Below are 26,309 nucleotides of genomic sequence, written 5' to 3'. Positions count from 1 at the left end.
CTAGATGAGTTTACAGAGGAAAAAAAGCCCTCCACATTCACTTGAAACAGTTTCCACCCAAGGAAAAGCTCTCCAGGGCATTTCAGACCTTTCACCTTCTTGACCCAGGAAATATGAAGACCATGACCTCCCACCTCTTTGTTGAAATGGACTTGGCAGAACTCCTTGACCCCTTGGGTTGCTTCTTCCTGTCCCGGTGTCAGAGGAAGGAAGGATGCGGTCTCTTGTCCTTAGGGGTTACAGCAGCCTCAAACCCATAGAAAGAAACAGCTTTATTAATTCCAGCTTTGCTAATAAGGAATTACAATAGTTGTGGGATTTGGCAGTACAACTGTAGTCAATTGCCATGCACAGTGCAATTTTCCCCTGTATTGTTTGTATTTTTGATTTAGCTACAAATAATTTAAAGATGTGTTGTGTCTCCTCCAATTAAAATGGATATTTTCAACTTTTATGCTGTCAGAATTTTAAAACAAATATAATAAATTTGAATTTGTATTAAGGAAAAAAAGCATGTGTGTGTGTGTGTGTGTGCACATACGTGTAATGTTACAGTTGGTAGCGTTGTGCTACTTAAAATGCTATAAACTAATCCTATAACCCTAACGATGTATAATATATTAACTGTTACTATTTAAAGTTATGCTATTTAATTAGTCATTTATTTTTTCTTCTCTAAATTATAAATTTTGGAGGCATATATATTAAACAGCTAGTACCTGGAGTTTAGAAGGTTCTGATTTAAATGAGGACAGACAGTACAGGCAATATATACTGTAACTCATTAGTTAGTCTAGAATTCCTGGGAAGGACTTGAACAACTCAGTTTAATTCTTTGGTCACCAACTAGATTGGAAGACAGAGGACCAAAGCTCTGAGCTCAGTTCTGTTACTTAACTTGATATATGACCTTGGGTAGATCACTTTCCTGTATCTGAGGCTCAGTTTATGCTTCTGTTAAATGAAGGGATTTGAGTAAATGACCTCTCAAGGCTTTTTCAGCTCTAGAGCCCTGTGACCCTTTTTTAAATCTAACATTCTAGGACATATGCAGCATGCTGTTAACACCAGTGATTTACATACCAAATGGCCCAAGAATCTAAGTTATATTAGCTTAAAATTTCTCTGAGACTCTTGGGACACCCTGTATAATAGGTGCTCAAAAATGATTGTTGGATTAGATGGTAGAGGAGATACCACTGGATCTAAAAAGGCCTACATTCAAATCTATCCCTATGTAAATGTTCAAAAAGCCACTGCACCTCAAGAGTCCTCAGTTTTGTCTTCTGTAAAATGAGGAGGTTGGGCTGAGTGGGTACATGTTTGTAATCCCTGAGCTACAGTGGGCTGAACCAATCGGGTGTCCTCATGTAGTCCAACATTATATAATGAGCCCCCAAGAATGAGAGGCCACCAGGATACCTAAGGAGGGGGTGAACCAACCCAGACTGGAAATGGAGCAGATCAAAGCTTCCATGCTGATCAGTAGTGGGATCAGCCCCAGGAGTGACCACAACACTTCCAACCTAGATGATATGAGGGGAACTCAGGCTCCAAGAGAGGGGTTGGGGTCATCTCTGATATTCCAGGACTTTTCCTTCTTTGTGAATGACAATTTAGGATAAAAGATTTTGTTATGCTGATTCAGTCAGTTTATACTCTTTTCTCCACAGACACAGCCTGTGCCTAACCCCATTGCCTACTACTTGCACCAGTCACCATGGTGGTTTCACCAGTTTGAGACCTTCAGCAATCATTTCATCGAGCTTGTGGTGCCATTTTTTGTCTTTTTGGGACGCCGTATGTGTATCATTCATGGAATTGTGCAGATCCTCTTCCAGGTGAGTTTTTTTCAAAAAGTACCAAAGCAGCCTGTCACTTTTACAAGCTTTCCCATTTCTTTGCTATTGGGACCAAAGATTGGTAAGTCACAGGCAAGTCTTACTTTAGCCATAGATTTGGCTTACAAGCTCCTTCCTGTCTCTGTGGGCCTCCATTTCCTTTTTTGTAGTCATCTCCCTAGAGCTCTGTGAAAAATTGGGAAGGAGTGACCCACAGCCTGCTGAAGGTTGGCCTTTTCCCTGGGAGATAATGAAGGAGCTGCAGTTGAAGGTCAATTAACTCTTTCTGGATATTTGTTTCCCTTACCTTTTGGCTAAATGGTGACCTAACAGCATCCTCAGCACTTTCTTACCCTACTTATACCCAGGGAGGGGCCTATTCCCTTACAGAAAGGTCTGGCCAGAACTTTTAAAGGCCCCTGGTGCTTCTTCAGAGAACAGGTCACTATGGAGTACCTCCCTTGGGCACTTGGATGCGAATGACTTTCTCCAGAATTGCCTTGCAGACTGGCAGCTGCCCAGGGTGACATCACAGCCCTGAAAGTCAACCTTTAGAGTTGATTTGAGCACTCTGGCTAGAACCCTGTAAAAAGGACTTCAGAAATAAAAAATTCAAATTGATGTTAGGGAGGCCTCTAGGGATTTACTAATGGATACAGGACCTTTCACATCTAGGTCATCAGTTCAAATCCAGCCCAAATTGCTAGCGACTGAAAGTCATCACTGTGTGATGGTTGGAAGGGGAAACCTGTATGAAGTGAGTTATTGATGTCAGTGGAGCTCCTACCAGTCAGTGGTCCCCCTTATAATTGACACTAATTGGCCCCCTGGTTGGCAGACTCAGCTCAGGAATGGGGGTGGGATTGGGGGAAGAAAGCAGGTCTGCCTGTACCATGGGGACCATACTGCTTTTTTATCCCTCAGTGCAAGCCCTCCACATCAGTATTGAGTCCTGAGCTGGGAGGGAAGCTAAGGTGGAAGGCTCAGCCTTGGCTCTTCCTTCACCATGGCCTGGGGACTCAGAAATAGAGGTATTTCATTTCTAGGTTATTGAAACTAGCTCTTTCCACTAACCTTAAAATGAAACAGCAGGAGGTGTAGGGGGTGGGGAAGGAAGGAAGGCAGGAACAATCACTCCTTGGGCTTTTCTTTTGGAATCCCACATCCTGTCCTTTGTCAGCAGGACATATAGCACACCCCATGGACAGCCCTGATCTGGCAGAAAAGCAAAGACCCTGCCGGGCACTTGGTTTGATTTTTCTTTGCACTCACCCTGGTTCATGGGGAGTTCCAGCATTTATTACCATCTCAATGTGGTTTTCTGTATGAAGCAGTTAAGACAAAGGGTAAGAGACAAATGCCAGACCTGCTATCCCACAAAAGGCCAAATGCTATGGAATAATTTTATGGTAAATACAAACAGTGTAGACAGCCAATCTGTGTAATCCAAACCCAGACCTTCAGGTGATCCCTACATGGTTTGAGGGATTTGGGCTAAAGCAGATTTTAACATTTCAAGTACTCAGGTAATTATGACTGGGAAGCAGATTTGCCCAGTTTGCTGGCAGTCACATTGTTCCCCCTTTCTAAAAGCATTTTTTCTCATATATCTGTATTTTTAATACCACTCTTGTCCTATCTGTGATTTTCAAATGATGGGATTGTAACCAGCAATAGCCAATGAGCTTATTTATGAGGCACATAGTCCTATGAAGGAATGGGATAGATTAATGTTAGGGACATTGTGTTATGTCATTTATTCCAGTTGTTTTCATCTGTTTATTGCTATTATTATGCCTGGCGTCTGCTGCCTGCAGTAGGTTATAAATACAGTAGAACTTGTGGATAAAGCTAAAAGGTTTTGTCAAGAAATTAACTCTGTATTCTTGATTGTAATACTCTTATTGAAGAATACTTTTTAAAATAAATTGACAAAAGTTTTTATATTAGGTACAAAAAATGAATGGGTAGTTTTTCTTGAGTGTAAGTCACAGTTATCAATTGTAGGACACATCATCAGATACCTGGAAAGAGAAACCCAGGAAAGCAACAACTAAACATGATTGGGGCGGGGCAAGGTGACTTTGAAGGGGGAACATGTCATCACTGGATTCTGGGGGGTTGTTGGATCTAGGGTCTTGGGTGTCATCTTCCTTTCCTGGCACTTTCTTCAGAGGCCCGTCCTGCAGGGGGTTAGAGCCAAGGACTCTTCACCAGAAAGATCCCTACTAGGCTACTGTACTGTAGATGGGGCAGGAGGATGAGGGCCTAAAGGAACTCCCTGACAACCATACACTTTGGCCCCCTCTGTTTCTATCCCACCACCATGTTGTGGGGCTGGGAGATGCAGGAGTGCCCAGCTGAGGCTCCATTCAATCCTACAATTGGGAGAAGGAAAACAACTCCATGCCTTGTGTCTACTCCTGGTCCCGTGTAAGGAATGTGTCCCGAGGCGGGGGTTGGGGAACTTAAGACTATGACTGGGAGGTATGGGAGCCCCTGAAATATGTTTTGCTTTTACCTTTGGAAGGCCACAGAAAGAGTATGATTTAGAGCCTAGAGAATCTGAATTTAAATCTTGGCTCTTCCTCTTAATACCTGTGGGACACTGGGCAAATCATTTGACTTCTCTGGTCCTATCTTTTCCCATCTGCATAATGAACAAGTTAGGCTCCATAAACTCAAAGACCCCTTTAATTATTTTTAGTATTTCAAGATTTTTGTGTTGTTATAAAATACACTTTGATGAAATACATTTTTAATTTTATTGAATAAAATATAAGCTAAAATCATTAACATGGGTTATTTAAACTAAATAACTTGTTAATTAGCTAATAATTTGTTACCTTCTCCTGAGAGGGGTAACAATTTTTTTTTACTCAAGAAGAGGGTTTCACTACTTTAAAATCATTAGAATATGTATAATTAACTTACATTTTGATAGGGCTCACTGTTTACAAAGTGCTTTTCTAACAAGTGCCCCCTTTTGCAATCCCCATTTTATAGAAGAGAAAACTGAGGCTAAGAAAGAAAAAACATGATTTGTTTTTACTCAACTGAGGCAGAGAGCCAGGATCTTCTGATTCTAAATTCATGGCTCCTTTTGCTTTCACTGAGGTACATTTGAACAAACTTATTTAAACAATTGTCCTCTAAGGATATATGCTATTATGCATTATTCAGCACTTTGAGAAATCTGGTAAAGGCTACTACAGAGTTGTGGGGAAAATTCACATTTTGTTTGTATTTCCTTCTCCTGTGATATCTGCTTTGGTGAGAGTAGGGGAAGCAGAGGAGAGGAAAGTTATAGGGGAAGTTTTATTCATTTCTTGTTTTATTGATGTGATAGAATAATGGAAAGAACATCAGGTCTGGAGGCAGAGTACCTAGGTACAAACCCTACCTATAACATTTACTACCTGTGTGTCTTTGGATAAACAACTTGACCTCCCTGGGCCTCAGCCTCCTCATCTATAAAATGAAGTGGTTGAAGTAGGTCATCTACAATGTCCTCTGGATCTACCATGATCCTTTCAGTTTTTCACCATTTGTTTATCTATCTATGTTCTACCCTCACTGAACTCTACTCTAACCCAAACCAGACTACAAAATGACAGTATATTATGACATTTTGCACTTTCAGTTCCTCAATATCTTTACTTCAGGAGTACTTAACCTGGGAATCCATGAACTTGTTTGTAGAAAGTATTTTGATAACTGTATTTCAATATAATTGGTTTTCTTAATAATCCAAAGTATTTTACTTTATACGTTTAAAAACGTGATTCTGAGAAGGGGTCCATAGGCTCCACTAGACTACCACAGGGGCCCATGGCACAAACTAGATTGAGGAAGCAAGGTTTTCGAGAGCCAAGATCAGTTTTTGCAGTTAATCTGAATTTACAATTCTATGCTGTCTTCCTTTACATTATTATAATAATTGTATATTGTTCTCCTGTATTTGACTTCTTCATTCTATATTATATGAGACTTACAAATGTCTCTCCAGATTTCTTGTAGTCATTATTTCTTATGGTATTATTATTTCTTTGTTTCATTTCTAAATCAACAACAATTTGTGTAACCATTCCCATTTAATGGGCACTCACTTTATTTCTAGTTTGTTTACTTCCACAAAAAACACAGCCATGAATAGCTTGATCCATATGGGATCTTTCTTTTTGTCTTTGGCCTCTTTTGGGTAGAGGCCCTTGCCTGGAATCACTTCCTGAGACTTCTTTAGGGACTACCAAGATCTCCCCAGAGGGGTAGGAAGTGGGAGCAGTAGTTGAGTAGAGAATAGCGTTTCATTTGGATGATAGCATTTTAAGTTCAACTTAAAGTCTCCAAAGTCTACATGAAAAGAACACAGATTAAAAGTATCTTTTGAAAGCTACGTCTTCCAAGTCAGTGTGAAAAGGGGGTAGATAGAACCTGCCCTGCTCTGTCTATACCCTAGTTGTTTGGCCATTGACAGATGGTTTGCTTTCTTTGTACTAGGACATAGAATGAAAGAAAAGTACTTTCTTTATGGTCTGCCAATTTTGACTTTGTGGCAGTTTTGAGGTTTTGCATCATGATACTGTTTCTGTAAATATCCTGAACATGTCAAATTGTGGCTACAGCTTTTATCCTTCAAATTTAAGTCCTAAATCAAATATTCCCTAAGAGATGGTCTGGGGTAATGGTCCAGGGTCTCTGCATCTTAAGTGATAGGTTCTGCACTAGACTGTCTAGGCCACAGACCTGGCTTCCAGACCCAGATCTCCCATTGCCTCCATTGTTCTTTTTCTGTCCTACCCTACAGAGTTCAAGATTTTTTGATTGGTCCATGAGTGGTCCCAAAGTGTTAACTCACCTTCCCAAGTGTGCATCTTATGACCAGAGAAAGATTAAGACATGCAGAGCACTCTGGAGCCCAGCCTCTGTAAAAGATCCAGTTCTGTAGAGATAGGAACCTTGCGTAGATTTCTTCTGAAGTCACTATACCATAATGCCTTTAAACCTGAAAGCATGCTTTATACAGAGCAGATATTAAACAAAGTAAAAAGAATCCTAACTGATAAAAAGAGGGACAAAAAAAATATAAAACACAAAGGATTAGTAAGTCCATCACCTTAACCACTTAGCCATTTAGTACTGGCTTTGCCAAGGCTAACATATGACCTTGGGTAAGCCACTTCCCTTTCTGACCCTAGGGGGTTTGGATTATATACCATGTTTCCCCGATAATAAGACCTATCCCGAAAATAAGCCCTCCCCTTACTGTGTAAGATTCCTCTAAAATGAGCCCTCCCCCGAAAATAAGCCCTATTGAGATTGCTACTGTAGTGAAGGTAATCCCCTGCGCTACACGCTACATTACGGTACCCTCTGTATGCACCGTCCCCCCCCCGTGAAACACACGCCACGCTCCAAGCTGCATCCAATCAGAGCTGCAGCAGTGAGCACGTCATCCTGTTCTTCCCCAGTGATTTGCTTATTGAATAAAGGTACATTTTTTTGTTCACATTTACCTGTTTATTAAAATTGCTGTCAATGTTCATTAAAATAAGCCCTCCCCTGAAAATAAGCCCTCTGGTGTTTTTCTGTCCAAAAAAAATAATAAGACAATGTCTTATTATCGGGGAAACACGGTATTATTTATTTTTATTGGTAAATGTATTTAAACACGTAATACAGATGCCCAGCATATTCCCAATTGATTTTTACAATATAAAAGTCCCCCAAATAGTTCAACAAAATGGTTGTGAGATAGAATGGAACAAACCTTGGATTGAGAGTCCAAAAACTTTGTTTAGAAGACTGTCTCTATCATCTGTAGTCATATGGCCTTGGGCAAGTGTTTTTCCCTCTCTGTGACTCTGTTGGATCATTTATAAAATAACAAAGTTAGTATGAATGACTACTGAGGTCCCTTACAGATCTGAATCTGTCATGCTATAGATATTGAAATGATTCTAAGTGATTATAATGCAACTTTATATTTTATGATTTTTCCATTAATTAGAAGAAAGAATTTGTGCATTATAAATCAGTGTCATATAGTTTTTTGTTATCTGTTTGGCTGTTGTTAAAGTTGTTTTTATATATGTAGTAACAATAATTGTGTATATCGTTCTTTTGTGTATATTTTGTTCATTCAGTGTCACTTCATATGTCTTCCTATATTTCTTTGAAATCCTTTTGGCACAGTACTTTTCCATTTTATTCACATACCACAATTTGTTTTGCCATTTCTTGATCATTGGGATGATGTTCCCAATTAATTGCTATAATAATGTCTGCTATAAATATTTTAAGACTTATAGGTTGTTTATTGTTGTCAGTAACTTCCATGGACTATACAACTAATAGTGGGTCAAGGGCATGAATTTTTTTTAAAAATGCACAATACCAAAAACCTTTCCAAAGGGATCCATAGCCTTCCCAAAAGTGAATTGATCTGTTTTTCTACATCCCTAACATTTTGATCAATTTAATGCATGCAAGGGAATAATTCATGGTTGCTTTAGTTTGCAATTTACTGATTTTTCATGATTTTAATCACTTTTTAGATGATTATTGACAACTTGTATTTCTTCTTTTGAGAACTTTCATGTCCTTTAATCACTTATCTACTGGGGAGTGGGTTCTTATAGACTTATGTCAGTTTCTTATATTCCAGACCCTGTTAGCTCTCTGAGATTATTTCTTTTGTGCATAAATATGCCATTAGCCTTTGAGAAACCCTTCCATCTGTAGACCAGTTTGGCACTGCTGATGCCACCTCCCGAGCACCCAGCTCCAAGCTTTGCTTTTGACCACTCACCTGGAACCAAATTCAGATGGGGCCCAATTTCCTTTCAGATTTTCTGAAACAGCCAGCCAGACATTCTTCCCAGCAACCCCAACGACCCTGAACGATCAATGCAACTGTTTGCTGCAGGGGGAAAGAGAAAGAGCCCAATTTAAGAAGGCATAATGGTGCTGGAGGAAAAAAAAATAGGAAATTCTGCACTTCATAAAGATGTGTAATGATATATTGATTGTAAATATGGGGATCCAACTAGCTTTTCATTGGCATTTTATTGATACTGGGCAAGTGACTGACTATTTCAGTCTGCTGGGGAAGTTTGCAAAGGAGAAAGGGGTCCAGTGTAGTATACAGCTCTGGAGTCTTTATGGCATTTCAACTCCAACTTGTTTATTCAGTATTTATGGCTGTTTTCTTCATTCAGAATGACTTTTATTGACAATAGGCCGGCTCTGCAAAGGAAGCAATAAACTTTAATGTTGATATGCCACTTAATTTTTGCTTTTCAAGATTTGAATTGACATTATATGCCGAGTTTATTAGACATTTTATAATTGTTATTGGAGTCATGGTGGCTGGGGGAGCACTTGTATTTTTCCAGGTTACTCTTAGTCTACAAGGGCAGGGCTTTGTCTGGAGTTTCTGAAAAGGCACAACAGGAAGAACGCAAAAGCGTGAACTTCTTTTTGACTGCTGTGCCTCTTTCCTAAAGTCCTGTCCATATCAACACCTTCTGTGGGTTGGGGGCGGTGTAGGAGCTGGAAAACAGGCAACTGTAAGCAGTCTGTGCTGAAGTCTTAAGGGTGATTCATGATGAATCCCTGATGATGATGTGATAAAACCCGAATCTGTAGCAGGTCTGCACAGCATATGGCCTATGGACCGCTTGTGGCCTGCCGAAGGACTTCAGGTCACGCATGAAAAATGGAGAGGGTGTAAAAGAAAGTGAAGATGTAATGAGTGCTTTGTCCATGCCCTGCTTAGCCTGCCTTCCACTAGTCACTATTGTGCCTATCATGTAGCTTGGCAGGGGGGCTGCCACTACACACTCTCTCCTGTTTGTCACATGACGCACAGAAACCAACCATCATCAGTCTGTCTCTAGTCTGAGAGGAGCGATTTCATGATAAATAAAAATCTTCAGTAATAAGTATAATTAATTGACATTAATTGAAATTTACCTTTTTAAAATGTGGTTTATTTGCAAAATAGTGTAATCATTAATTATACCTTTACTTGGAAAGTGAGGCACCAAAAACCTATCTACGGCCCAAAGAAGTTTAGCCTCTTTTAATTTTGGCCCCTACATACCGCCAACTTGTGCAGGTCCAATCTGTAGTTTTACTGAAGTTGCCATCAGTCAGCCAACACATGCTGAATACCTACTGTATGCAAGACATGGCACCAAGTACTTTCAAAGGTGAAGGGAAGCTTAGGTTCAAATGATTTCATGTATATGACATTTCTTTGAAACCTGAAAAGTACTACAAAATATTATAAAAAGTCATAAAGGTCAGAGCTAGAAGGGACTTTAGGGGTCATCTTGTCTGACCTTTCATTTAATGGGAATAAACTGAAGTCTAGAAAGAAGAAATGACATAACCATGGCTCTACAACATATTTATAAGATGTAAATAAGTCAAAGAGCTGTGATTTGACCAGTGTGAGAATATCCTCCATCAAAACAGACCACAGATTGTGGCCCATCTATCACTTAATACATAGTCTTAGAGAATTGTCTGAGGGTCACAGAAGTTATATGACTTGCCCATAGTGACAAGAGATCAAAGATGGGATTTGAATTTAAGTCTAACTCACAGTTTGCTGTCCACTGTGTTGTGCTGCCTATGGTGATGATGACATTCATGTTGTTGACTGATGAATGTGATATATACCCAGGCCTCCAACTTTTTACAGTCTAATTAGCAAGATGGGAGGAATACATGTGAAAAGATTAATACCACCAGGCAAATATACTAAGTGCCCTGTGGGATATATAAATAACGCAGCAGGATTTTGGTGGTGACTTCATTCAGGTGTGTCCTACAGAGTGTGGTTCCCTCATCAGGTTGTTACTTGTTACTCATTCTTACTTTACCCAATTCTAAGGCAGTCTAGGCATATGTTAAGATCTTTATTAATTACTAAAGTTGTAACCTTTCTCGTTAATTAATAATTTAGCTCTGAGCCCCCACCCCAATTTATTGTGTTTAATTATTAAATATTAATTAACTGAAGATCTTTTCCCATAAGCAATTGCCCATTTCTCTCTATGTATAACAAACCCCATAATCTCCTAATCTTATAATTTTTAGTAGGGTCACAAATAATTTGCCATTAGCCATCTAGCTCAGCATTCTCTCTTATTCAGAATTACTATGTAGTGAGGCAAAGATAAAAAAAAATCTCTTCCCCTGATACCACTTCCTGCTATCCTATTCCTGTCTAACCCAGGCCTACCCAACTTGAGTGCAGGGTGAAAAAGAGAATACTCCTCCTACTTCCACACACTCAAAACAAGCAGATACAAAGAGATAATGACCTAAGGGAAGAAGCAGCTTCAAGGAAAATGACTCCTGGAAGAAGAGAAGAGAGTTAGACCATAGAGAGGAGCTGGTCTTGGAAACCCAGCTGATCAACTTGCCTAGTAGAGATGTTGCATGTAAGGGGAGCTCCATGAGGACTCTAGAAAGAGAGAAAGGACTTAAGGGAATTATGAGTTAGTTGCCTTTGCCACACATGTAGCCTACAGTATGACTCACTACCATTGTTCTTTAAAACGAAGCCCATGGCAGCTAGGTGATACAGTGAATAGAGCACCGGCCCTGGAGTGAGAAGGAACTGAGTTCAAATGTGACCTCAGACACTTGACACACTTACTAGCTGTGTGACCTTGGGCAAGTCACTTAACCCCAATTTCCTTACCCCCTCCAAAAAAGAAAAAAAAGAAGTCCACTCTTCTTATTAACATTTTATATGTTTGTGAAACAGTGTCCTCCAGGTTTGTGGGAAAGATATTTTGAAGCAACTGTTGTCAGAGATTCATGGGGGCTCGTGATTTCTAGTGCAAGAAGGGTAGGCCCATAGACTGCCCTAGAACCTGTTAGAGTAGCAGCCATTATTTGGCAAACCAACTTTAAAGTTGAAATACAAGATGGAGGATTGGCCCAGAAGGGGCATTATACATAGAAAAGTAAGGAAAAAGATAATTTGAGGAAAAAGAGTATTTAGAACTGGGAAGATCAGAAAAGGCTTCACACAAGTAGTCGTACATGATACTTATGCTGAGTCTTGAATGAAGCCAAGGATTCTAAGAAGCAGGGATGAATAAAGGGCACATTCCAGGGATGAGGGTAGCTTTGCAGAGGCATACACAAGATGGAATGCCAAGTTCAGAGAAGAGATCAGTTTATCTTGAATATAGTATCCATTAAGAAGAGTCACAGGGTGGCACAGTAAATAGAGCACCGGCCCTGGAGTCAGGAGGACCTGAGTTCAATCCAGCCTCAGACACTTAACACTTACTAGCCATGTGACCTTGGGCAAGTCACTTAACCCCAATTGCCCTGCCTTCCCCCCTCCAAAAAGCAAAAAGAAAAATCTAAAAAAAAAAGAGTCATGCAAAATAAGTCTTGGAAAGTCCAGTTGGAGCGTCAGATTATGTAGGACTTGAAATGTCAAACTCAGGAATTTGTATGTTATCCTAGGGACTGCTGAAAAATTTTGAGCAGGTGAATGACATGCTCAGACTTATGACTTAAGATTATTTTGGCAATATGAGAAAGGTTGATTATAGAAGAAAAGACTGGATGCAGAGAAACCCATTTGGAGTCGTTATAATAAATCCAGGTGATAAATGATAAGGCCCTGAACTAGTATGTTGGTTGTGTGAGTGGAGAGTAAGGGAATATGTTAGAGATATTATGGAAATAGAAGTTACAAGCTTTTGTTACAAGATACTGTTATTCATCAAAATCAATCAACAAGGATTCATTAAGTACTTAAATGTGGCACTTACTACACTAAGTTCTAGGGATACAAAGACAAAAGTGAAATGACCCTTACCTTCGAAGAGGTTACATTCTTATGGGAAAGACACGTACACATATATACATATAAGTATAGTACAGGTCCTGAGCTGACTCTCAACTCACTCACTGTGGCAGATTTAGTCCCTAGGGCAGTTACTACATCTTTCCTCAGGGTTCTAGAATGGATAACCCTGAGAGGTTGTGACTTCCAATTAATATTATTAATCTACCATCCTCCATCTGATATACCCCCAGTATAGATGAACCAGTTGCTACTTCCCCAATATCAATTAACTTATTACTATCAATTAGCTAGTAGTAATAATAAATAGCATTTATATGGGACTTCAAGGTTTATAAAGAGATGATTTGACCTCTTTTCCAAAGAAATAAGTACTTACTGAATAGGTATAATAAGGACTGAAATGTAAAAATATCCCTCCAAAAGTCTGGGAAACCATCTCCCACAAGTATGTGTGTATGTGTATATATATACATAGATATAGATAATACACGTATACATATATACAGAGAGAGAGAATGAGAATGAGAATCAGAGAAATGTGGATCCAAGCCTTAAGATAAACACGTGTGGCAAACTCATAGCTCCTGTTTGGATGGTGGCCCTTTTCTGCCTTATTGGAGAAGTTCCCCTGAGGTATGGGTAGCTCTCTTCAAAGCCCATTTAGTATCTTAAATGTGCCTTTTATCGTCCTTGGATCCCAATCCAGAAGCTGCCACTATTGTTGCCAAAGGAAGTCCAGATTTTTCGGCCTTTCCATAGGCAACAGTGAGCATCCCAAAAACAGTAGTGGCAGCATCTGCATTGGGATCCAAGCTGAGTAAGGGACAGCCAGAGATGGGAGATGGAGTGTCATGTGTTCAGAACAATGAGAAGGCTTCGTATGAATGGACCAGGGTGTGCAAGGAGGGTAAGCATGTGTAAGAAGACAGGAAAGAAAAGAGGTGCCAGGTTTTTAAGAGAGATGTCAGAGGAATTTATATTTGATCCTTGAGGTAGCAGGGAGGCACTGGAGTTTATTAAGGGAGGTGGGGGATGACAAGATTAGATTTGTATTTTAGCAAAATCACTTTGGCAGCTATGTGGTGAATGGATCAAAGTGGAGAGAAACTTGAGGCAAGTAGATTAAATAAGAGACTACTGCAGTCTTCCAGTAGAGAGATTATGAGAACCCAAACCAGGGTGATGGTCATGTGAGTGGAGAGGAGGGGAGTGTCTGTGAGAGATTTTATGGGAATAGAAACAAGAAAATGTGGCAACTGACTGGATAAATGGAATGAGTGTGACTGAGGAGTCAAGGATAATACTGAAGGTATGAACTGGAGGATCTAAAAGGATGATAATGTTCTCAATAGTAATATGGAAGTTTAAAGGGGGGTAGGATGAAAGAAGAGTTCTTTTTCAGATATGGTGAGTTTGAGATGTCTAAAGGACATTGTAGTTGGAAATGCTCAATAGGCACTTCATGATGTGGGACAAGAACTCAGGAGAAAGGCTAGGGCAGGATATATAGCTCTAGAAGGGGGTGATATCTTATGCATAGAGATGATAATTGAACCCATGGGAGTTGAATAGGCCACCAAGAATGCACGTAGAGAGAAAAGAAAGAGGACTCAGAATAGAGCCCTGGGTTGCATGTGCTATTAGTGGTCATGACATGTATGACGAATCAGCAAGGGAGATTGAGAATCGGTTGGAGAAGTAGGAAGATAACTAAAAACAAGTGGTGTCCCAGAAAGATAAGTGATTAGAAGAAGAGGTTACTCAGCTGACTCAAATACTGCAAAGAGGTCAAAGACAATGAATGATGTTTGAGAGGAGACTGTGAGATTAAGTTCTGTGGAGTATGAGAGTGGGCAATGTTGAGGGCAACTTTGAGACTGTGAATCTGGTTGCCTGCAAGAATGGTGGCTCTCTCAGTAGAAATAGGAAAGTTTAGGGGAGGAATGGGTTTAGGAGTCAAAGTATAAGTTCCATTTTTGGACATGTTGAATTTGAGTTCCTGATGGGACACATTCAGGTGGAGAGGTCAAGTAGCCAGGTGGAACTGTAGGACTACAGCTTAGGAGAGAGGTTGGGGCTGAAAATGCAGATTTGGAATTCAGCTTCTCACATATAGAAGTTAATGAAATCCAATCAAGTTATCAAAACACACTTATTAAGCACCTACTATGTGTCAGTCATCATGTTAAAGTGCTGGGGATACAAAGAATTGTAAAAACAGTCCCTGCTATCAAGGAGCTCACAATCTAATACAGGAGACAACATGCAAAAAAACTGTATACAAATAAGATATAAATGGAACAAATTGGAGATAATCTCAAGAAAGACATTAGCATTAAAGGGGAGGGGGAAAGGCTTCCTGCAGAAGGTGAGATTTAAGCTGAGACTTGAAGAAAGCCAGGGAAGCCAGGAAAAGTAAATAAGGAGAGAGAGTGTTAAAGCTTTGGGGAACGGCCAGTGAATATGTGCAGATCAAGAGAAGGAGTGTCTTGGTTGAGGAACAATAGCAAGGATGTCAGAGTCACTGAATGAAGAGTATGTGGAAGGGAGTAAAAGTGTAAGAAAACTGGAAAGGTAGGAAAGGATCAGGTAATGAAGGTCTATAAAAGTCAAACAAAGGATTTTATATTTGATCTTATAGGTAATTGGGGGATAAAGGGGTGGAGAGGTGAGGAGCTGATGTGGTTAGACCTATGGTTTAAGAAGTTTCCTTTAAGAGCTGAGTGGAGAGTGGATTGGATTGAGGAGATTTAAGATAGGGAGACCAATCCAAAAGCTATTGCATTAGTCTAGGCATGAGGTGCTAAGGATCTGCACCAGCGTGTTGGCAATGTCAGAGAAGAAAAGGAGACAGGCAAGAAATTGGCTGTGGGGAGAGAGGAGAAGATCATAAAGAGAGAGCCTTTAGAGAGACAAGAGAAGAGAGCCTAGGACAGATGCTTGAGGAGTACCCATGGTTAGTTGAGTGGAATATAGCAAACCAGTAGAGGATGCTGAGGAGTGGTTAGAGATAGGAGAATCAAGAGTAATCACTGTCGTGGAAGTCATGAGAGGAGGAAGGGTTGGTTAACAGTATCAGAAACTGTAGGGTGAGAGGTCAAGTAAAATAAAATACATTGGATTTAGCAGTTAAGAAATTAAAGGTAATCTGGATTTTTTCTTCTTTTAAAAATTTATTTATTTTTAGTTTTCAACATTCTCTTCCATAAGATTTTGAGTTGCAAATTTCCTTCCCATTTCTCCCCTCCTCTTACCCTAAGACATCATGTAATTTGATATAGGCTCTATATGTACATTCATATTGAACCTATTTTCACATAAGTCATGTTGAAAAGAAAAATTAGAACCAATGGGAGAAACCATGAGAAAGAAAAAAAAAACAAAAGAGAGAGAGCAAATAATATGCTTCAATCTGCATTCAGATTCCATAGTTCTTTTTCTGGATGTGGGCAGCATTTTCTATCATGAGTCCTTTGGAGTTGTCTTGGATTCTTGGATTTCTAAGAAGAGATAAGTCTTTCAAATTTAGTCATCACACATTGTGGTTGTTACTGTGTACCATGTTCCCCTGGTTTTACTCACTTCATTCAGCATCAGTTCATTCAAGTCTTTCCACATTTTTCTGAAGTATGTCTGCTCATCATTTCTTATAGCACAATAGTATTGCATTACATTCATATACCACAATTTGTTTAGCTGTTCCCCAACCGATAGGCATCCCCTCAGTTTCCAATTATTTGCCACCACAAAAAAGAGCTGCTGTAAATATATTTGTACATGTGGTAGAGAGATTTTTTTCATTGGGTGGTAAGGTCAGAAACCAGCTTTCAAGGAGTTAAGAAATAAGTCAGAAATTGGGCAATGAAAACAAATATAAATGATATGGCTGGAATCCTCCTTAAACTACAAAAGCTAAGCCAAAGATTTCTCCTTTTAGAGTAGCCTTAAGCATTGACAAAGCTAACTTTGTTGGAAGATTTCTCAGTATAAAGCAAATCTCAGTAAGTGCCATGGTACAGAGGAGTATGTGCCTGAACTAGTCAATCAACAAACATTCATTAAGTATTTACTATATCCTTGAGGTCTAGCTCTGGCTTAGTTACTAATTACTTGTGTGCCCCTGGACAAGTCAATCTCTGGACCTTAATTTCATCATCTGTAAAATTTGGGGTTTGACTAGATACTTGAAGTCTCCAACCAAACATTCTTTGATTCAAAAAAAACTGTGAAGGAAGGACCTGGAAAACCATTTAAGATACATTAGGAAAAGTTTCCCTTATTTAAAATCAGAACAAAACAGGATTTTCTAATGTATGACCAAAGGTGGTGGTTTGCTGAGGCTAGTGGACATTAAGTTATCCCCAATGAGAGTATAGTGGCCAGGTTGCATTGTTCAGGATCAAAGTGAGGCAATAGAAAATGTCAGAAGAGTTCAGAGTAACCAGCCCCCATCAGCAGTTGATCCCTATGGCCAGCTCAAACTGCTCCTGAGGCCTGAGCACAGCTGCTCACTGCTTCTGCCAAAGAGCCAGGTGGCTCTTCTAGGATCAGATCTTTCCACAACTTGGCAATGAGATCCTGCATTGCCAAGCCACACTGGTGTGTATTTTTGGGGGGGGGGGGGCGGAGAAGAAAGGGGAAGAACCATGTTCCTTAATACTACTTTTGACTGCTGAGAAAAGAGGTTTAAAGGGGAACGCCAGTGGTCTTACTGATGGCACATTTGTGGATGTGGCCACTTGGAAACACATGAGCACAATAAGTAGTCAGTAGGAAAATAAACATTGAAAATAAAGCAGTTGGTTTTTGTTAAGGAATAATCAAAACAGGGGTTTGGATCTTTTCTCAAGTACTTAATTTTAACTAGCATAGAGGACCATGGGGAATCACCTCTTTCAGCAGTTACTACATATGGAGCAGGAGACAGCATTTCCCCATTTGTGACATTCTTCCATTGTTGGCCCTAGGAGGGAGGGGAGATCTGTACAGCTCCATGTAGTGGTAATTTCTTTACTATTGTCCAGTTCAGCAGCATTAACTATCCTTTATTTCTATAGAAACGAGGCAGCCAAGTTGCCCTCTAATCCCTTTCTGTTATTTTTTTTAATAAAATTAATTGACCTGTGATTTGCCTTTTGGGTAAACATATTGGTTGTATTCAAGAGCCATAGTGAGTTGGGACAAGTGACTTTTGATAAATTCAGCTCTGAGCACACTCTAAATATTCCATCATCCTCCAGACCACTTGTCCAAGGGAGTAAGGCATGACTGCAGCGATGAAAAAAATTAATTTATGCTATGAGATAGGTTTTGCTCTTGGGTGTCCTGGCAGGAAAAGGTCAGGGAACTCCTTCCTGTGGTAAGAAAGGGGAGGAATTAATTAATTGTGTCTGTGACGTAAACTGTTGCCTCTGTCCCTCTCAAAGTATCTTTCCACTTAGAACCCAAACTCCAATCTAGAGAACCCATGACTCTAACCATAAATCCAACTGGAATTGACAGTGTTGTCCCTAAAACATGGTTTGAAACATTTACAGTATGTAGCAGTGTTGACCCCAAAGCAGAAATAAAATGAAATAGATAGTTTAACTTTTCAACATCATTAGGAATTTATTGTAAGAAGCTGCCAGACATGCAAATCATGGCTGCCAACAATAAAAATTGAGCAGAGACTTTTACACTTTTAACTCAGTCCCCAATCCACTCTATTCTGCACTCAAACCCATAAAACCAGTGGCCTCAAATGAGAAGAAAACTGTTCTTGTAGGGGCACAGGGCCTGGCACCTAGTCAGTGCTTAATAAATGTTGCTTCATTCATTCACCTGTTTTAGCAATCTTGCAAAAAGAGTAGATGGAAAGAGGGAGGGAGAGCTGGTGCCCTTTCCTTCTCTCTCTCACTGTAGCTAGCCTAAGGAATGGCTGGGTCCCAGCCTGACCTCCATGGGGGAATCAACAACAATGAAAACCAGCCCTGCTGCTTTGTGGGTGTCGTCCTTACTATATATCCAGCTCCCAGAATCCCGAAGCCACATGTTTCTGAGTATCTCGGCTTGCGTTAGCAAACACGGTTCTTGGCTGCCGGAACTGACCTGTAAAATTATACCATTTGGCAAGGTTTTTAGGAAGAAAGGCAGAAGGAAAACCCAAGAGGGGAGAATATGGCCTTGTCCTCCCAACCACTATGCTAGCCGCTCTAGTTACAGTCAGGGGAAATGCCATCAGGTTTCTCCCCCTCCAGTTGAGTTTCTAGCACCATCATGGTCTCAGAACTCCCAGTTAGCAGAAATAGCAGCAACATGGTTTGGTGGGAAAAAAGACTAGACTGTGTCCTGACCATACCACTTGCCATCTGTGTAATCGTGGGCTTGTCCTTTCTTCCTCTATGTCCTTCTCCTCATCTGTAAAATGAAGGGTACTTGGACTAGGTGATGACCAAATTCCCTGCTATTTCTGGCATTCTGTATTCTGAGTATGCTTACAGAGCATTTCTGTTTTCTATGTATATAAAAAAATCTTTCTGTTTTCTATAAAATCAGATCCCTTGCAGCTCTGATCTCCTGTGACCTCCAAATAGCATGGGGAAAGACAGTAATACGATTTCTCCAATAAACAGGCTTCTCTTTAGTCCCATAATAAAACAATAGATTTCCAGGCAAGGCTAGAAGAAACTTCAGAAGTCATCTAGTCCTACCCCTAAACAAATCATGACTTTTGTCTCCATTCTCCCCCAAAAGTGGCGAAACAGCATCCATTTAATACCCACAGCGAGGGGAATAGTTGCCCAGACAAATATATTGAAACTTAAGAAAGAAGGGGAAGTCATAGAAGAGCTTCCTCCATAGACCTGATTCAATTCTACAGGCTTCACTCACTCTAAAATAGGCCTCACCCTCATGGTAGGTAAGGCTCTGAAACATCAAGGAGAAGGCATCACCCCCATTCCTCATCTGTCTCAAAAGGAAAAAAAAAACAACAAAGGTTAAATGAAGAAAAATGTCCTCCAAAGGCTAACACTTGTGAAGCCAAAGGGAGGGGGATAAGAATACATGAGCTAGTATTGCCAGTGGAGAAATCAGTTCGAGAAGACATGGATAAAAAGCAGACTCCAAACCCCAACAAGTATTGAAACATTGTCCTGAGTAGAAGATTTGAGTGATGCCCTTTCTATGCCCACCCAGGAAATTGGGGTCCAGATGTTTGTTTAGAATGCACATCTGGGGCTTAACTGTCACCATGGAAGAGAGTCATAAAATCACCAGCAAAGCCATATGCTCACTCATAGGAAGTGCAACTGGAGTTAAGCTGTAGGAGCTTGGGCAGATGATGAAATGCACACCCCAACCCAGCCTGGGTTCCTCCACCCTGGTAGGAGGGATTATAGAAATAAATTGGCCGTCTAGCCACACACACACAAATTAATTCAGGCTGTTACTGTGCCACAGCTGTGGAGGATTGTGTTGCTTACTGAGAGCCAGCATCCATATGAATAGCAGCCAAGAAGGGGGGCAGGGGGGGGGGGTGGGGGGATATACGACCAAGAAAAATGTACCCACTAAAAATGCCTAAATCTAAAGAAACCTGCTAATTAATTTCCATGCTAAATATTAGGAAGCTTGTGTGTGTGTGTTTATGTGAATGCGCACATATAACTCTGAAAAGAAAACTTGCCCCATGGCTTCATTTCTTTTTTCCCCTTCTTTAAGGACTAGTAACTTGTTGCCCTGATTTTGGTGTACTGCAACCAATCATCCACTACCTTTTAGTGAAGTGCATAATCTTCCTGGGATAAAATGAGTGTCTTCCTCTGGAGTCATAAAATCAGTCATAGATTATTATTTTATTATTATTAGTTCTTTTTTTTTAATAAGCAATTGGGGTTAAGTAACTTGCTCAAGGTTACATGGCCAGTTATTTCTGGGTGTGTTGCTAAGTATCTGAGCCCGGGATTCAATCCCACTGGGGCCGGTGCTCTTACTCGCTGAGCCACCTGGCCGCCCCTCCCATTATTAGTTCTGAAATGTACCTGAAGTAAAATGACATATACACTATCAGATGGGGTCACTATATCATGTCATTGTCACAAGGGAGGGTTCATTCTAGCAAGGGGTAGTGGTGGAATGACTGAGATGTAAAGGCAAAACATAGCAGCAAAATATTTTAGAAATAAAGAAAAAGGTACTTGAGAAGATAGATACTGGTGAATGAGAAAATAAGCCCATCCACAATTCCAAATGCTATCATCTCCTTTTTATTTGTTTATTTATTTATTTTTTGGAGGGGGAAGGCAAAGCAATTGGGGGTTAAGTGACTTGCCCAAGGTCACATAACTAGTAAGTGTCAAGTGTCTGAGGTCAGCTTTGAACTCAGGTCCCTCTGACTCCAGGGCCAGTGCTGTATTCACTGTACCACCCAGCTGTCCCTATCAACTCCTTTTTAAAAAAGACATCAGCATAACAGCATGGAGAGAGGGCCACCATGTTCCAGCTATGGACATTCCTGAGAGCTGAGCTTGAGTTGTCCTCATAAATCAAGAGCATCCCTCAACAGCATATGCACTGTCATATCAAGAATCATTATCCCCTTCCTTCTCATATCTTGCCCCAATCCATCATTCTTGGCTCCTTACCTATTATGGACTCTGAATCTTCTTTTATGAAAGCTACTGATGAGGTCTTCAGTGTCACAAAAGTTACTTGGGTCCAGCTTCCCAGATTAGGATTTCTTCTAAATGGAAAAACTATCAATTTAGTGAATGTCACAGGGCTTGGATAGAAATATATTGGATGCCAGAATCAAATACTTGAAAAATCATAAGCTGGAATGATGGGGTCGTTCTAATAGGAGAAAATTTAATTGAGGTAAATGTAAAGTCCTGTTCTTGGGTTCCAAAAATCCACTAAGCAAGTGCATGAATAGGGAAGATGTGCTAGAGAGATGTTTATGTGGGAAAGATCTGACTGTGAACAACAAGTGAACAACTACAGTGAACTACAAGTTCAACATAAGTCAACGCTGTGATACGGCAACCAGAACCAAAATGGCCAGAGTAAGAGGGAAGAGGTGGAGCTGTGAGTAATTGTTCTGCTCTCTTCTGCCGTGTTATGATCCCATCTGGGTTGTTATTCTCAGTTCTAGAAGATTCCTTTATCTTCAGATCATTTTAGGAAGGACATTGAGAAACTGAAGACTAGCTAGAGAATGGTGAGGCAACTTGAAACAATGCCAGGACATGGAGAGGGTTATTCAGGAGAGTTGAGAACAGTCACTCCCATCAAATCTTTGAAGGGTTGTCATTTTGATGTTGTTTTGGAAGAGTCAGTTTATTCTTCTTGATTTCCAGGAAAAAAATTATTATTCTTGTTGAAGACACTGCCATTCTTTCAGTCACCTGGATTTGTATTATAAGTGTCCTACAATGTACCCTCCATACAGATGCCAAATTGAAATCCTTAAAGCATAGGTATGACCTTGTACACTGCTTTGCTGAAAAAGTTTTAGTGGCTCACCTTTGACCACTGGATAAAATACAAGCTTCTCTTTTTTTGTAATTTAAAGCTTTTCAGGATCTTTCTACAGCTTAATCTTTCTAGACTGTTTACACATTACTCTGTTGAGCATTCCGCCCTTTAGCTAAACTGTCCTGTTTTGCTTTTTCCCATATATAACATTCTACCTCCCACTCCCTTGCCTTTTCATACACTACCCCCCTTTCATGTCTGGAGGGGAAGGTACACCACCCTAATTCTAATTATAGAATTATATAATTCCCTATATCTCCCTAATTCTGCTTCTTGGAACCCATAACAACTTTCAGTTCAAATGCCACCTTCCCTCCAATCCCTGCCAAATTTCTGTATATCTGTCTTGTATAAGTCTTTTATTTACTTATCCATGAATACCAAATTCCCCTTTAGATATTTCTAAAGCTCCTTGAGGGCAAGAATTGTATAGTCTTTGTATTTATAAACTTGCTGTCCTCTAACAGTTTGGGTTACTCTCAAAGAGGCTTGATAAATGCTTGCTTGATTGGGTAGAAGTAACTAGGAGGCAGATTTCAGCTTAGTATAAAGAAGAACTATTTAACAATTAGAGTTGTCAAGATGGCACTCAGTCAAGCTCTCCCAACATTCTACTCTAAACAACTTTAAAATAATATCCCATATCGAATTCTGGAGTAACAGAGCCAACAAAAGAGCACAGTGAGACATTCTTCCAGTCCAAGACAAGACAGAAGGCTGAAGAGACACCTGTGGCCCAGAGCTCATGTGGATGAAACATAAGAGGTGATAAACAACTAGGTGCTGGTGAAAAGAGCAGCAGAAGCTTCAAGAGCTCTCAAGCCAGAGACTTTAGGATACCCAGAAACTGATGAGAAAGATTCCAGGGTACCCCTGTGCTAGCACTGGATGCAGAAGCAGATGCTTTTTGGCAACTCCACTGCTGATATCCACTTCTGGGTAATAGCTCAAGGTCAGAAAGGAGAATTTTTGGTCAAGAGGGACTAAAAGCCCTAAGGGTCAGTATCAGTTTTGGCCCCAAGGGATCAGGGACCCTGAATAACAGTATCAATTGTAATCTCAAGTGATCAGAAATCTTTCCTGGATAAGGACTAGAGTGCAGAACATAAGAGCAGTGACCACAACCCTTCTATATCACACCACCTGGGAAACACCAAAAATTTCCATGCCCTCAAAACGAATTCTGAAAACAGCAGGGCCAAAAAGACTGAATCTTGAGACAGTGCCTGTCCCCACCCTCCATCATGGGAACAATTCCAAATCAAGAAATAAGATAGAAAAAAGAGCAAACAAACAAAAAAAGAACCTGGCCATAAATGGTGACAGGGAATATCAAGAAACAAACTCAGAAAAAGATAATGAAATTAAAACAACTACAAGCAAAGCCTCAAAGAAAAAATGTGAATTGGACATAAGCCCGTAAGAACTCGAAGAAGAGCTAAAAAATTATTTTCACATTAAATAAGAATGGTAGAGAAAAAAGTAAATAGAGAAATGAAAATAGGGAGTCAAGATGATAGAGTAGAAACAGGACCTCCATGCAGCTCTGGCTCCTACCACCTCCAATTCATGTAAAAGGGGACTCTGAACAAACTTTGTAGCTACAGAACCTACAAAATGACACAGAGAAGCTAACCTCCTGCTGAGGACAGCCCGGCAAGCAGGCAGGAATCGGCCAGTGCAGAGCTCTAGAAGCCGACCCCAGCCCTGTGCTATCCAGAGGTTTTAGCCCCAAAGTGGGCCTGACCAACTACCAGCTAGAGGGACTCCAGATCACCAGCAGCTGTGGCAGTCCAGAATTATCAACACATAGATGCTAAGGACAAAGTGAGAGGTCAGTACAGTATGGACTTTGGGACCCAGTAGTTGGAAGTGCATTGGCTTTTGCCCCCGGGGCAAGAAGCTGCTCAGGGCTTTGGCGCAGCCACCACCACATGGCATCTTCAGCTCCTGGCCTGCAGAGTGTAGGAGGACCAAACGACTAGTCTGAGGGTTAATCGCTCTTGCTTTAACCTGCTTGGATCTGGATTGCAGTTTAGGGTAGAGGTCCTGGGGTGTGTGACCAGCTTGCCAGAATGTGTGAAGGCTTCATAGAGGGCACCCAACTTATATCTCCAGCAGCTAAGAAAACCCCAGCATTTGGAATGAAGTTCCCCTGTCTGGTGGAAGAGTCCTAGTGTGGCAAAAAGCCCAGGGGTCAAGTAATTGAGTGGCAAAATAAGCAGGCAAAGGAAGCAAACCAAGCAAAGCAATCCAACATTAGACTCCTATTTTGGGGACAAAAAGGAGCAAAGCATGGAACAGGAGGAAGACAATGAATTCAGAACTCCTGCACCAAAAGCTTCTAAGAAAAATACAAGCTGGTTACAGGCCATAGAGGACCTTAAGAAGCAGATAAGAGAAGTGGAGGAAAATTTGGGAAGAGAAATGAGAAAGATTCAAGAAAATTACAAAATGAGAGCCAACAGACTGACTGAGGAAAGTCATCCCTTAAAAAATAGACTAACTCAAATGGCAAAAGAGGCTCAAAAAGGCAATGAGGAAAAGAATGCCTTAAAAAGTCAAATTTGCCAGATGGAAAAAGAATCTCAAAAGCTCACTGAGGAAAATCATTCATTCAGAATTAGATTGGAGCAAATGGAAGCTAGTAACTTTATGAGAAATCAAGATGGTGTTAAACAGATCCAAACAAATGAAAAAATAGAAGGCAATGTGAAATATCTCATTGGAAAAACCACTGACATGGAGAATAGATCCAGGAGAGATAATTTAAAAATTATTGGACTACCTGAAAGCCATGATCAAAGAAAGAACCTAGAAATCATCCTCCAGGAAGTTCTCAAAGAAAACTGCCCTAATGTTTTAGAACCAGAGGGCAAAATAGAGGTTGAAAGAATCCACCAATCACCTCCTGAAAAAGATCCCAAAAAGAAAACTCCTAGGAATATTATAGCCAGGTTCTGGAATTCCCAGATTAAGGAGAGAATACTACAAGCATCCAGGAAGAAACAATTTGAATATTGTGGAAACACAATCAGGATAACCCAGGATCTGGCAGCTTCTACACTGAGGGATCGAAGGGCTTGGAATGTGATATTCCAGAGGTCAAAGGAGCTGGGATTAAAACCAAGAGTCACCTACCCAGCAAAACTGAGTATCATGTTTCAGGGGAAATTATGGTCATTCCGTGGAATAGAGGACTTTCAAGCATTCTTGCTGAAAAAAACAGAGTTGAATAGAAAATTTGACATTCAGATACAAGAAGCAAGAGAAGCATGAGAAGGTAAACAGGGAAAAGAAATCATAAGGAACTTATTTAAGTTGAACTATTAACATTCCTACATGGAAAAGTGATAATTGTAACTGATGAAACTTTTCTCAGTATGAAAATAGTGGAAGGGAATAGAAATATGTCTGTGTGTGTGTGTCTATATCGGAGGGTATATGGACATATGAATACATATGTGAATGTGTGTATATATGTTTACAGGTATACATAGATAGAGGGCACAGGACCAATTTAATAGGAAGGGATGATACTCAAAAGATGAAATTAAGAGGTGAGAGAGGAATATAATGAGAATAGATGGGGAGAGACAGAATGGGGTAAACTATCTCATATAGATCTTCTATATGAGTGAAAATGGTTACAATTGAGGGGAAGAATAGGAAGGCAAAAGGGAATGGGTCAAGCTTATTCTCATTGAATTTGGCTCGGGGAAGGAATGACATACACACTAAATAGTGTATCTCACCCTCCAAGAGAGTGGGGGGGAAGGGTATGAGAGGGAGGATGATGGAAGGGGGGGCAGGCTGGAGGGAGGGAAGTTGGAAGCACCCACTTTTGAAAAGGGACGGTATCAAAGTAGAGAATTGAACAAGTGGGAGGTGGAATAGGAGGGAGGGAAATATAATCAGTCTTTTACAATATATCTACTATGTTAATGTTTTGCATTAGCTACACATGTACAACCTCTACTGAATTGCTTATCTTCACAGTAAGGGTGGGTGACATGGGAGGAAGGGAATTAATCTGGAATTCAAAGTTTTAAAATCAAATGTTTAAATATAAATACATATATATATATATATATATA

At 40.3% G+C, this 26,309-nt stretch overlaps 1 protein-coding gene across 1 annotated transcript in view; it reads left to right on the top strand.

Moving 5' to 3' along the window:
* Positions 1 to 546: 546 nt before the first annotated feature.
* Positions 547 to 26,309, top strand: part of LOC138144246 (lipase maturation factor 1-like) — a 191,752-nt gene continuing 165,989 nt past the window's right edge. Inside the window, exons 1-2 of the mRNA XM_069065612.1 lie at positions 547 to 558; positions 1,674 to 1,841. Coding sequence (XP_068921713.1) covers positions 547 to 558; positions 1,674 to 1,841 — 180 coding nt within the window. The remainder of the gene's footprint in view (positions 559 to 1,673; positions 1,842 to 26,309) is intronic.

Source organism: Petaurus breviceps, unplaced genomic scaffold, assembly GCF_028583685.1.
Source record: "Petaurus breviceps papuanus isolate PSGF00001 unplaced genomic scaffold, PetGlider_PUasm1.0 138, whole genome shotgun sequence".
Classification (NCBI taxonomy): Eukaryota; Metazoa; Chordata; class Mammalia; order Diprotodontia; family Petauridae; genus Petaurus; species Petaurus breviceps.
This window is presented reverse-complemented; position numbering and strand designations above follow the sequence as displayed.